This window comes from Fulmarus glacialis, unplaced genomic scaffold (genome assembly GCF_000690835.1).
Source record: "Fulmarus glacialis isolate BGI_N327 unplaced genomic scaffold, ASM69083v1 scaffold4104, whole genome shotgun sequence".
Taxonomy (NCBI): domain Eukaryota; kingdom Metazoa; phylum Chordata; class Aves; order Procellariiformes; family Procellariidae; genus Fulmarus; species Fulmarus glacialis.
This window is the reverse complement of record NW_009208503.1, coordinates 1-14387: the sequence shown is the minus strand read 5'-3', so window position 1 is coordinate 14387 and position 14387 is coordinate 1. Positions and strand designations below refer to the sequence as shown.

General features: G+C 39.0%; 1 protein-coding gene across 1 annotated transcript in view; it reads right to left on the bottom strand.

Moving 5' to 3' along the window:
- Positions 1-5183, bottom strand: part of KPNA3 (karyopherin alpha 3 (importin alpha 4)) — a gene marked incomplete at its 5' end in the record, with an annotated part of 33444 nt that extends 28261 nt beyond the window's left edge. Inside the window, one exon of the mRNA XM_009576496.1 lies at positions 5139-5183. Within this exon, the coding sequence (XP_009574791.1) occupies positions 5139-5183 (45 nt within the window). The remainder of the gene's footprint in view (positions 1-5138) is intronic.
- Positions 5184-14387: the final 9204 nt, after the last annotated feature.

The window sequence follows — 14387 nt, the reverse complement described above, 5'->3', positions numbered from 1 at the left end:
GAATTTCTTCATAGCCCTTTTCAACTAAGTCGCCAGAAGAATACACTGAGAATATAATTTTCATCTTAGGGTCTTTTCTTTGAGGAATCAATCAAGCCAGGGTAGATGCAAGATCCTTCCCAAGAATTTGTGCTGCTAACACTGGATAGAGAAGCCTTAGAAGAACATACTAGTACTGCTTCAGTTTCCCTGTGACTGTAGCTGTTTTTTTTAAAGTTGGTGGACTTATGCCTAAAAAAAATGTACTTTACAGTGAATGAAAAGCTATACATTCATATTGAACTGGAAAAGATGTACAACTGAAGCAAGTTTTACTATCCTGAACCTGAAAACGTGGATTTTTTTTCTTTTGCATTCTCACATTTCCTAAGAATCAGAAAAAGATTTTTCCCACCCTAGTGCTCTCAGCAAGATAAAGACAGACTCTTTTCTTCAAGGCTCACTACTTTATTTAGGAGCTACTGTGGACATAAGCAATCTTATTTAAGAAAGATCAGAGGAGGGACCACAAGTATAGTATGCCAGAGAAACAGGTAAAAAAGACATTTGCCCATGGCTCCTTAATCCACCACTTGTTTAGCAAATAATTGCTTTGCCTTGCATCAAAGTTAATTGACAATTAGAGCTTTCATAAACATGAGCTCTCAGAGGCAGTTGAGTTTGCTAAGAAAGTAAAAAATAAACCTTGTGAAAGATCCTGGAAGTTCTTAGGATTCCAGTTAACAAAGGAGGACAGGATCCTCTGTTTCTGCTGAGGCGAGGAGTGTTAAGGCTTCCTTTGAAGGGTGGCATCTAACTCAATGACCATAACATTGACCTGGCTAAGGACTACCTTTCTTAAGGCACACAAGTGGCCTAAGTCAAGCTTCCTCCTCATAGAAAGCCAAGCACCTAGAACCAAAGAATCTCTCACAGCAATGGAGTTACAGGTTTCATTTAGGTATGGAACCTTAAACTGAATCCTAAGCATTACTCACCCACCCCACTCCCCTTTAGAGTGAGACTAATCAGCTAGGTTAGCCAACTAATTTCAGGGTCCCTGTTGCTAACAGAGCAGCCTTCGGGTTTCTGTGATGCTGAAATTAAGTGATAAACATTCTAAATCAGACTTTGCCAAGACACTACATTGAGAAGTTTAAATTCTAAATCCTGAGACAGTCTCCATCAACGAAACTGACATCGTTACCTTGTCTGTCTGGAAAGAGAGATGGCTACTTTTTAAGCTCTTAGGCCCATTGCTGCACTAACAATATAGTCAGAGACCAAGACCATCTTTCTCGAAGTGTAGTAGGTCCATTCCCAAAATGCATAAAACACATGTTCAGCAAGGCCAATATGGAATCAAAAAAGGGCATCTGACCATCAGGAGTGTCATCTGACTGGCTCATGGTGCCAACCAATGCTTCGGACAGGATTCTGACAGACGACTGCTACCCTTTTATGTCAGAGATAGCTTTGTTAGTTCAATTCCTAATCAAACAATAAGTGACTGGGAACAGAAAAAAAAAAAGGGAAAAAAAGCAAAGTTTATTTCTGAGTAAGAGCTGTGGTGTGAAGATAGCGAATAGAGATAATATATTATTGAAACACAGAATGTGTTGCAAATGCACCTTGATGTCTGTAATCTCAAAAGAATAAACACCTCACACTAATGGATGCTGAAATTGTTTACTACTGTTCAAAGCTGTGATTTTTTTTATTTATTCCATCTTACAAAACAGAGAGGCATTCACTTAATATTTATACAAAAGTTGATTCAAAAGACAAACCCATGACTATGTAGTGCTTCAACTGTCCAGATCAAGAATATGCTCAATTTGCCTGTTTACTTCAAAAGCCAGGCTTCAGCACCTGGATAGCTGGGATAAAAGGAAGATACCCCTTTGTTTTGAAGAGGCACTGGTGGATTACTAAGGTCATGCCAACACAAACATTTCCTGAATTTGGCATACTCATGCTAGGATAGCAGTGTTAGCCATAAAGATGAAGACTGAAGCAATGATATTACAGCTTATCCTTTCCACTGCTGAAGCCTAATAAAACACCATAAAATAGTTTGGGTTGGAAGGGACCTTTAAAGGTCATCTAGTCCAACCCCCCTGCCATGGGCAGGGACATCTTCAACTAGATCGGTTGGTCAGAGCCCCATCCAACCTGACCTTGAATGTTTCCAGGGATGGGGCATCTATCGTCTCTCTGGGCAACCTGTTCCACTGTTTCACCACCCCCATTGTAAAAAATTTCTTCCTTGTATCTAGTCTGAATCTACCCTCTTTTAGTTTAAAACCATTACCCCTTATCCTATTGCAACAGGCCCTGCTAAAAAGTCTGTCCCCATCTTTCTTATAAGTCCGCTTTAAGTACTGAAAGGCCGCAGTAAGGTCTCCCCAGAGCCTTCTCTTCTCCAGGCTGAACAAATATATCCCTTTACACTTCAGTCCCAATTCTGTACCAGAAGCAATGGCCTCACATCTGACACAGAGTTCCCACACCAAACCAGTTGTCCACCAGCACCAGTTTAGTTGCTGCAAACCAACAACTCGGACACATAGTGAATCTCTTATTAAAGTAGATTTCTTCTGGTCTCTGCAGTGGAAGATGTTCAGCAAACATTCCAGAAGAACACAACTTCCTGCGTTTAAGAGTTCTGCAGCTGCTGTTCACTCTTGATTTACAGCCTGACCTACATCCAGTGCTTAGGCTTCTCTAAGTGTGTAACTGATCTATGCACGTGCAGTTTTCAGTGGAAAGTCACTAGCAGCTCATAGGCTTCCTCTTCCTCATTTTCACTCATGTATTACTGGCACATACAAGATTCCTTCCACGCAGACAATCCATTGCCTTGTCTTAAGCGTATAACTTGCTCGCCACCATGCTTCTGTAATAAAATGGCCTTGAAATTGTGACTTGTTACAAAAACCAATTATGAGAATTAAATTTAAATTAAAATTCTCACTTTGCACTGCAAAGGTCTCTCCAAAGACTGCACTGGAAGGCTCGCATGTAGTCTCACAATTTAACCAGATGCATGAGGATATGCTGCATTAGCTAAGCCATCTTTTACAGCATTGCTTTGTTAGCAGGCATAGGCTGCCCAAGTGCTTTGAGTGACTCTTCCCAGTGCAGACTTCACAGTTATAGAGCGAGTTTTACACTGAGTCAACACATTAGTTCTGAACAGAGAGGACCTCTAACATGTCAGCATAAACTTCAACTGCTGATAATTCAGACATCAAAATTAATTCCCTGAATCTCATTTTAAGCAAAAACTGGCTAATTTCATTTTTCACTTGGTATCTGCCACTGTATGTAAAAGTAGCTTTCTCCACACATTGGTCATCTGTCAGTACTGGATGACGCCCTAGCCAGCTTAAGCTACACAACACATTCAGTCATGTTCAGCTAGTTTCTTTGATTAGGAAAATATGAAAGCATTAAACAATTTTTAGACGACACATCATGCTCATGTAAGTACTAAGATTATTTTTTTTCCCAGCATTCTGGGTCCAATTAGGTTTCTTCAAATCATTCTGATAGTCTCTGGATGAATCTTACAAATATTTATTTTTTATATTCATTTTCTGTAATGAGATACAGAAGTTTTTCCATAAGACCTGAAAAAAGAGTTTGTTTTTTTAAGAAGAGCAGAAGGATCCCAGGAAAATACTAGCACAAGATTTTTGGTAGCTTCTACATGATCAGGTGATAAGTGCAAACAAAATTTCTCAAAAACAAGTCAAGCTAATTTTTATCAACGTAACTTCTATCTACAAACCCTTCACTTTGATTTTAGTAAGGCTTTTGTCTTCTCTCTGGGTTTGCAAATAATGGAAAAAAAAAAAATTAGATGAAATTGGATGGGTGCGCACTCCTAAGCAAGCACCACTCAGACTGTCAGTGATTCAACTGCCAAACTGGAGCTATGCATCAAATGGGAGACCCAAAGGAGCTTGGCCTGAATCTAGAATATTCAAAGCACACACTTCCATCAAGTCATTAATGAAAATATTAGAAAACATGGGTGATACCAAGCTGGGAAGGCCTTGAAGCATACTGGGGAACAGAATGGGAATTCAAGTTAAAAAAGTCTGGAAAAAGCAGATGCAATTCAAAAGACAAGAAGCAATCATGTTTAAAACTTCTGCATTTATTTAACTATGCAAAGAGAGAACATAAACAACTACCCTTGCTTGGCGGTACTGTAGGAAGTGTCCGAAGGATGTAACAGACCACAGACTGAGTGCGAGTCAACAACATACTCAATATAAATAGGAATACTGTGTTAAGAATAGTTTTTCACTGTCCCATTTAAACCTCAGCTGTGGCCTGCATCCTTCCAGACTTCCACACTTCCAGAAAGATACAGGCAATTGGGACCTGAGGAGCAGCAACAAGTCAAATCTAGAAAACAGAATGTTCAAGGAAAGGGTGAAGAACTGAATTTGTCTCAACAGGATAAAACTGAAGGGGCCAGTATCAGTCCTCAAATACATTGAAGGTACCCAAAGGCAGATAAAAGTTTACCCCTTCTCTTTACACATATTGAGTTTAGTTTGTGAAAATGTCCTTCAGCAGCAAGCCTTTAAGGTGCCTAGAAAGGCTGTTGGAAGTGTTATGAATGACGAGGGTATAACAAATTCTGTACTTAGGCAGAGCACTGAACTAGATCACCTCTGACAGTCATGATCTTCCCAGCTATATTGGCATTTACCCAATATAGCCAAAATCTGACCCTAAAATTAACTCCCTCTACAGCACAGAAGCAGTAATTTCCAGAAAACAAAATACAAGAACATCTGCACCTTCTAAATGCTAAAACTCTCCCTTTTCCCATTTGGAGACTTTAAACGTTCGAACAACTGATAGCTTCACTGTAATAATAAGAGAACTGGTACAGAAACTGAATATGGATTATTTCCAAGCGATGTACTGGAGGAAAGCAGTACTGTTCTGCTGTGCTAAGCTTAAGGAGTTGGAGAGTAAAACTAACATTAGAATCCGCAGTTAGTAATCTACAAATTTACCACTCTTTTATGTAAGTTTGGGGCCATAAAGCAAAGCTTGCAGTAAAATATTTAGCTAAGACATCAGAGCATTATTAGCAAAGTAACACGGTTGATAAACCAAAGCAGACTCACCTTCCGCAATTCAATTGTAACTTCATTTCTGTGTCTTCTCATAGTCTGTGAATAAAAAATAAAAAAGATTTGCATGTAAAGAAAGAAGTGCTTTGTTTTGGAGTCAGTTGTTTCTAGGTCAAAAGTGCAGCTATTCATCAAAAAGATAAGGAAAACAGTGTGCGTAATTTATAACTCAATCTTTCCTAGCAAGATGCACGAGTTGTTTTTTGGGTTGGGTTTGGTGGTGTTTTGTTTGTGGTTCCCCCCCCCCCTTCAAAAAGATTATACACCTTTGTCATAAAGCTTTGTCATAAACTACAGTAAGTACCCCAAAGGCAGAAAACATTGACCTCCCCGTGGAGTTTCACTGCAATGACTCGCCAGGTGTTTATATGTGCATACCAAAAGAAGCAGTAAATACAGGTTAGCAACAGTCTCACATTCACATATGATCACATTCACAACCTAAACACGTAACCTATGCCAGTTATCTGGCCAAAATCAACCATGAGTGACAGAAGATGACTGAACTCAATGCAAGCAAGACAGACTAGGCTCGTAGCAAAAGGAAATAACGCAGTACAGTGGCACTGAGTTTACTTAGGATCTACAGCCTAAACACTGTAAAGGAAAACCAGCCCATAAATATCTCAGCTCCTTTAAGATACTGGGCACTCAGGACGCATTCCCTACAATGCTGCTGTACCTCTTAGCTAAAAGAGATCAAAAGATTGAGAAAGAACAATTTTAGCCTAGTGAAGGCAATATCCCTCGGTTCATTTTACGATCAGTGGAAAAGACATGTACCATCAGAATGCAATTCAGAGAAAATCAGGACTGGATGACCGCTGGCAGCCTAGAAAGATCACCCACACTAACTAAAATTAGCCTTTTAAAATACTTTCTATGTCCTATCCTTGCTACTGACCTTCACTGCTACTATCACGTTCCTTTTGAGTTAGGGCAAATAGCTTCCCTAAGCTCAAAAGTATCAGTGAAAACGAGCAGTACAGAGAAAACACCAGCACTCCCCATCATCCGTCGTAGGAAATACCAAACATGCTAAAGCTCAAACACAGATAAATGAAACAAGCAGACTTCACACCATGAATCTATGCAGGATGTAGTTTCAGCGCTTAGAACATTCCCTTAGCTTCACTGTTCTCAACCAGTTTGCACAGCAGTGTTCATTTAATTATTTTAGGTTGACTTGAGAGTAAGGAAAGCTTGTCTTCCTGTCCACTGCTTGATTGACCAACTCACTCAAGTAAGCACAGACACAATTCTCCTTTGACACCTACAAGCGTGAACTATACTACTTAGTCATTACAGTAAGAAGACACTAGCACTAGAGCATTTACCAGAGCTACGCTTTCTTCCACCCCTCATTATTTTGCTAAACTATTTGATTCTTGTGACTATCTGAGCCTGCTGCAAAAGCAGGATTGCTGAGGAATGGGAGAACATTGGGTAGGCAGGGAATGGACAAATGAACCTGAAAAGTCATTGCATGTAACTAGCTAGACTAGTCATTCAAGTTTCTTGCTATAGTAGAATTTTATATTTGAATTATCTTAAAAACTGCACCAAATGTAAGGGCACTAAATAGCCTAAAAATGTTTTTCAATACTTTCTCCCCATGATAACTCTGAATTTCAATGGAAAAACGTACTTAGACAAGGCTGTCTTGGATTTCTGCTCCTTTTCTTGATCATTCTGGATGTGCTAGACACCAAAGTCCTTTACAGAACTTCCCACTAGTAACACCACCCCACCTCCCCCTAAAATCTAATCTTTTATTCCTACTTATCTTAAATTTTAAGGGGTACTCCATCACATGACAAATCAGTGTCCATTAGCATCTTCTCCCCAAAATCCAGTATTGTATGTGCCAGATTTGAAATCTCAGCAATTTAATTGATGCAAAGCACAATTTACTTTTAAATTTGCTCCCTAATTACAATTTACTCCTACATTTTTTCACTTATCTATGTGATAATACTCTACTTCTATTGAGCAGAAAAATCAGATCAAATCTGAAGCTCTTTAGGGGACAGCAGTAACATTCGCCACCCACCATTCTTCTGGAAGCAAGGCAGATTTAAGAAAGACTATATGGTGTGTTCCACAGTTCAGCAGCTTAATATTTTTGGTTTAGAAAAAAAAACAAATACAGTGCAATCCCAGGCAAAGCATTACTATTCATTTACGCTAAAACCTCCTCTAACAATGCTTTGACTAAAGACAGTTACTCAGAGTCATCCATCCATAAAGGCTCTACTGGGAAGACTCTAAGCTTCTTTCTACAGGCAAGTAATTCACTTAGCTTTTCAGTTAGGGTTTTATCTTTGTTTCATACTTCCATTATTTCAGCCCCACTGATCCTACCCTATTACAATTCTGTTTCAATTTTTTTTTTCTAGGTTTTGCTTTTATCAATCTGATCTTCAAAATATTTGACTACTCCATTATGGTTTTACATTTAATGTGCAAGAATCTCCCATCTTTTCCTCATTTAGAGAGCTACCACTCTTTAGAAAGATTCTTCAAAAAAGGTTATCAACTACGCGGACATTTTTGCTGACTAGTAACATACATTTTCTGAGCTTTAATACTCCTCTTAAGGCAATCTCCATACTACCTGGGTTTTACCCCTTTAGCTGTTCTTTTGTATTTCCTTTTAAACTTATTATATCTAGTTTCTCTTTCAAAGCAGCTCTGGTACATTTTCTTTTTTTCTTTCCTCCTTTAAAAGGCAGAATAGGCAGTACTCACCACTAAGTCCAGAGCTGCTTCTCCATTCACAGAGCAAGTAGGTTGATAACTGGGGATATCACTTAGCCTTAACTTCCCAGAATTGATGAGTGTTATCTGGCCTCCACTGAACTAAGGGCTCCCAGTCTTGCAGAGTCTCCTGCTAGCACAGCATCTTTAAAAATTCAGCATGTTGGGGTCACCAGGATCATCCAAGAATCAGCAGTACAGTGTTAGGGCTAGAGTCTTCCCACAAGTATATGGGACTGAAGTTCGCAGAGAGCCCATGGTGCATTCTGGCAGTTACATTTGGTTGCCATGGTCAGATTATGACCAATGCTCTCAGCTAGATGTATGCTGACATTATTTCTAACCTGATGATACCAGTGTTCCACTTCATGCCCCTGACATATGAGATGACCATGATATACCAATATATTTAAGACCAGGAATTCCACTTAATAAATGTCAATTGTTACAATTAGAGACTGTACATGAAAAAACACATGTATGCACAAATTTTATTCCCGAAAAAACAGACTTAAGTGACCCAGTTAATTTTTTGTCCTGACTTGGCATTTAAAAAGTAGGCATTTAAAGCTTGTGTTTCAGATGAAGCATTTTAGAAATAGAGGAGGTTATCAGCACCGTCCTACAGCCTCAGAAGAAATAAACATACTATAATGCAAAAGAAGCAGTCTTAACCACTAAAGAAGCCTCCCTTTAAGGAAGCATTACCACTGTAAGAAGAATACCACACTTTTACTCTACCTGCAAGCCCCAGCACATAGGGAACTGAAAGGCATTTACAAGGGATTTATACAGTAGTAGAAAGGTTACACATTCTCCCCAGCTAACACAGGTCAGCTAAAACAGAGAGTAGAGACCAAATTATTCTGCAACTTAACCCCATGGATTCATTACCAGCTTTCAGGCTGGGAGGACAACCATCTGCTAAAGTCTATATATCCAATACTACTTGAAGCCTAGCAAGATGTTACTAACGGTTCTAATACAGTGTTTGACATCCACAGCATCTGACTACGGTCACTTCTCAGCTTAATGTACTCAAAGAAGTAACTTCACGTCACGCTGAAACGGCACATCTCAAAACCACCTCCAAGACAAATCTGAACTGTTTCACTGAATAAAATCAGACTCCAAATCTTGGAAAGGGAAAACTCGGCATAGGCAAAATCCTACAAATCACAAAAATGATGACAGTTTATTCCTGCAGAATCTGAACTGTGAGGCTTCTCCTAAACACGCGGGTATTAATACACCATATGCAAGGTGCAGAAAGTAAAAATGAGTAACTATCAGTCAGCATGTGCTATTAAGAAACAAGAACATACAACACTTACCAAGTTGTGCTACAACATTACATCTCAATTGTTATACATGACTCGTCAGACTTAAGTTCATAAGGCTTTTGTAACAAGAGATTTCTCCTCCCCAGTTCACCATCTGTGAAGAACAATTACTTACCAGTGTGTTTGACAGGTTGACATAACCACAGTAATGCACCAAGTACCATTAAGTCTTGCTACAAGTCAAAAGTAGATGTTCAGCAGTATTTCTAATTTCAAGCTCCTTGGCATTTTGTTATTTTATAAAATAAACCAGAAAAAACCCAAAAGATCTTCTAGATGCTGTTAGATAAATCAGTGTTCTCGCTTCTACCCTGAATTTCTGAATACTCTTCCAAAGCCAGATATAAAGCATTACATGCCAAGAATATCTCCCTAACACCTTCCACTTGAAAGAAAAATAAGCCCTAGTTCCCCCAAAGTATCAAAACTGAAGTTAATTTCATATGCCAATAAAGAAAACCACGACACACATCAAGGGCTGTTGTGTTAAGGGCTGCAAGGGAACCTTGCTTCACGGTGATACAAAACACAAAAATGCTAAGCTGACAAAAGGCAAGACATTTAAGACACCTTGAAAACAAAGTAAGCCTCAAGTCAATGCCCAAAATAAGGCTTCAAAGAATGCCACAGTCCCTATAAAACTGCCTTTGATACACTCAATGGGCAGAAGCGACACAGAATACAGCCATCCTCATCAGATCAGTGTTTCAGCTCTGGTATCTCTCTGCCAACAGGAAGCTGACAAGAAACTCAAAGCTCAATTTCAGAACCACCTGTGGAGAAGGGAAATGTCTTCCTCATTTTTCAGTTGATATTTGGTTCATGACAGAACACAAAACTGTACATAAAACTCTTGATATCAAAAAGCAATGGCTAAAGATAGCCCTGTGAAATTCTGAATTACCAGCATAACAGTAACCCTTAACGCCAGCACATTCAAACATTTTAAGTGACTAAACATTCGGGACCCTCTGGCTCAGCCACGCATACTTCCCAGCAGCGTTTGTGAAACGCTGTACAAAGGTGCACAAGATGCTCACTACATGTTAAAAAGCAAGTATCACTGCTGTAAGACTACCACTTGATAGTCTTAAGATGGCCCATGCACACCTTCCTGGCAAACAAAAAAAAAAAGATTACTTTGAAGTCTTGACTAGCATTGAGATTCTAAGGAGAGAATTAAGCCTAGCACGCTTCTCTGGCTTCTTGAGCCTTTGTTTAACACAAAGAACATTTAACTGCATAATAACTTAAACTACCTGAAAAGGCAACTCATATAGCTTCTGCAAACTAAAAAAAAAATTCAAGGAATCCCCAAATCAATCAGCTGTACCTGTCTAACATACATTAGAACAAGATAACATTTTCCAAAACCCTCTGTAGCAAATACATAACATAGTGTGGTTTTCCTGGCGGGGGGGCGGGAACCACCAAGACCCTACCAAAGTTATACAAGACTACAAGAAGACAATTCAGGCTAATTCAAAAGGACAAAATCACATCTGAGACAAAGCAATTAGAATAGTCCTTCTATTTATGAAAGAATGACTTAAAACATTGGTACTACTTTATGCAAGTTAGATCTCATTCACAATGAAATATCGGAACTTAATTGATTGTAAGCACTGTAATGTCCCTGAAGTATATCAATTTCAGAGACAAGAAGTTCTGGATACTTGATAAGATTACTTCATCCCCAGTTACAGTACAAATCAGAAACCCAAAACTATTTAAATGTGTGAATGATAAAACTAGTGAGAAGCTCAAGTCATTACATTCCCTTTGTTATGCTGGGATAAAGATTTCTTAAATGAAATTAAAAATGAAGTTTCATGTACAAGGTGTTTAATAACATACATTCTCTGCACAGAAAAAAAAAAAAACCAAATGCTGCAACAGTAAGTGGTATGAATTTTAAACATTTTAACCATTTTTAGCTATACCAATTGTGTCAGAAGGAAGACTGAAGCATAACCATCATTTAATGACTAAAAATCTACCTACCATTGTAACAATGAGATCTGGAGCTCAGTGTGGTGCTCACCAGACTAGCCACCTCATTAAGTGGGATACCTGAGGAGTGTCATCTTTTAATCAACACATTTACACCACTTACATTGCAACAGGAGCAAGTCCAGAAAACATCAGAGATGGAGAAGCAAGAAACAGATGTTTTTATGCCAGCCGGCATATCAATATTGCCAGTGCGGCTGGCCTGCCAGCTAGCTAGCTAGCTGGCTACCCCTGCTCTCCTGCAGGCCGACCAGCAGGCATCAGCCTTCAGCTAGCCCACGGAAGTGGGAAAGCCAGGCTCACTTGACAAGATGAACACCACACATCAATATTAGTTTTGGCTATTCTCTGGATACAAAAGATACTTTGGCAAGATGTCCATTTAGTTGCTTTTGAAAGTTCAGCTATTAAGTGGAAAAGAAAGAAGAAATTCACTGACTGATTCTAATTTCTCTGCCTCTACAAACTTCATTAAAAGATAACTGGTCATTTAAATTCTTTATTTCTGCTCTTGCCTCTCAACATTACAGGAACTGGTCTCAGAAAATACATGCTTACAGGAAAGAGCTACCCTGAATATATAGCTGGGATAGTAAAGTAGCTTGATTAAACACACAGGCTACCCGAAGAGCTTAGCATTCGCAAGTCAATTCCAGACCACTTCCACCTGCCTAACTGAAAGAAAAAAAACTGGCCCAGTTCCAACAGCTGGATTGGATTTAACTAATACCTCCCCTCTTGCATATGAGCATACCCTAGAGTACAGTTTAAATACTTTACAACATGGGTGTGGGTGCAATACAGTGAAAGGAGAAGGTGTTTGCATTGATGAAGTAAACACTGTTTTTCCCTTGAAATCGCTTTACTAGCCTTTTTTCCTTATTCCTTCTCCGACACCTTTTAATGAGCATGAAATACTGCAACACATGAAAATGCAGAAGCCTCAGGAGCTGGGCTGGTTTGGGGCAGAAAAAAAGAATTCAAGTGCTTGTTCGTATAAAACAGTTGAGATGATTAAGGTTGTCAGCTGCCTATCTTTGGTTAACATTAGAAGTCAAATATTCCATATTTGCATAGGAATATAATTTGTTAGTACGTGTAAAGTTGGGGCTTAAACTGATGATATTGTTCGGTACAGCTGGCTTCAGTCAAAAACAAAGACAAAGGGACACTGATAGAAAGTGAAACTGCTGTTCTTCGTGTTCACACTTTCAAAGTGCATATAGCTTACTCTAAGAATTGCAAGCAAATCACAATACATGAAGGAAAAATTCTGGGACTACTAAATCGAAATTCTGGGACAGCATCACAATGGTCTGAATGCAACTACTTAATCACAGCTGAAAGAACTAAAACTAATGATGCTGTGCACACTGATCCCCTCTATTTCTTCTGGACATGCAAAAAGATTTGACATCCATGCCAAACTAAACCAAAATTAAGTAAAAAAATTTAGTCAAAATTAACCCTTCCTGCTAGGTTTATTCCTTTAGTTACAAGCATCATGGATTATTACCCAGCCTTTTTTCCCCTCAGTGTATGTTCTAGGCAGACTCTTCTTGCCCACACCTAATTTTGAGATTTACCTAATTACCAAGTACTCCTATAAAGCTCCAAATTGTCCTTCTAAGAAAAACACTGATTTTTTTTTCAGTCATATAGACTACAAAGTTAGAACAACTTCACCTCTGGCTTTGCTATCATAGCTCCATATTAAATTATGCTGACCCAGTTAGAAATGCAGGCAGGGGGCACGGATTCCACAGCACAAGCAACAGATCTAACAAAGCAGCCAAATACACTCACAATGTGCCTGTATCCTGACCTGAGACTCCAAGAGAGTTTTATTTCATTTGATTACTGTTTGACCCAAAAGATATTTACTCTTCTTTTAGGGAACATTCTATTATTTTGCAGAAAGTATTAGAACTTGGTTCAGATTCTCTGTGAGCTGCAGAACCTCAATACTATAAAGTTTCCTTTTGGCTTGTAACCTTTAACACAGTACTAGGTACATTAGAAGCAGAGTGCAGTATTTACAGTACTGTATTTTATGCCATAATCTGTCTGGGACTCATGTTCCTCAGGGTTAATAAAGGCCACTGAAGGAAAACTAGTTCTTTTGCAGTTGGAGCTGCCACACTACTATTTTTTTTTTTTTAATCCCCAGTTTGGGGCCCTTAAAATAAATACCAGCTGCTTTTTGTTAGCCAGTCTGTGGCAAGATAATTCAAGTACCTGAACCTGGCCAGTCTCAGCAAACAGATATCCATTGTGACTCTTTTACTTAGTGATGAGTAATGACTCACTGAAGTCAGACATGCATATCAATATGGAAAGCCACAAGCCTCCAATTATTGTTGCTCATGGTGCTGACTCACCTGAAAGCCCTATGGAAGCAGACAAAGCTGCCCATCCACATTATCTACTTCTACTGTTCCAAAAGATCTTGGCAGAAAAGCAATTGCTAAGTTTATTTCTTACCAGCTCTTTTGTAAGCATATTCTTCGATGGCCTGATATTCTCTCTGCATTTGTTTAACCTGCATACTGAGCTACTAGCAGCAAAGAAGTGAGATGTGAGCACTCATGTTTTAATTTCCATATACCAATTACCCAGTTTACAAGCACAGACATATCAAACAATCCTCAAGAGACTGGACCTGAAGCAATCTAGTTGGCTGCATTCAACAGAAATTGCACCAGTATTGAAGGACACAAACCAGTCCAGAATACAATCAACATGTTATCTGCTGCTTTAATATAGAATGTAAGAAGAGCTGGAATTCTCTATTCAACATCAAAACTTAACTGGGAGAAGGAAGACAGAATCTAGTAGATTTCCAGTTACTGCTGTTCTGTGAATCAAGAACATTATACCTAGTCAAAAGTTTTACAGCATTTCCATTCAGATGTAAAGACTTAACACTGTTAATCATACCTTTCCTGACTAAAGACCGCAATGCTGCCATATGGGCTCCACCTGAACTCAAACTGAAGTTTCCAGGTAATCCCACAGCACCCCAAGCTAAATCATCACTGTGCAACAGTTGGTCTGTGCAGACCAACAGGCAGGCAGAAAGGATCACCAACTAATTCAAAGTATGTCATAGAATCATAGAATCATA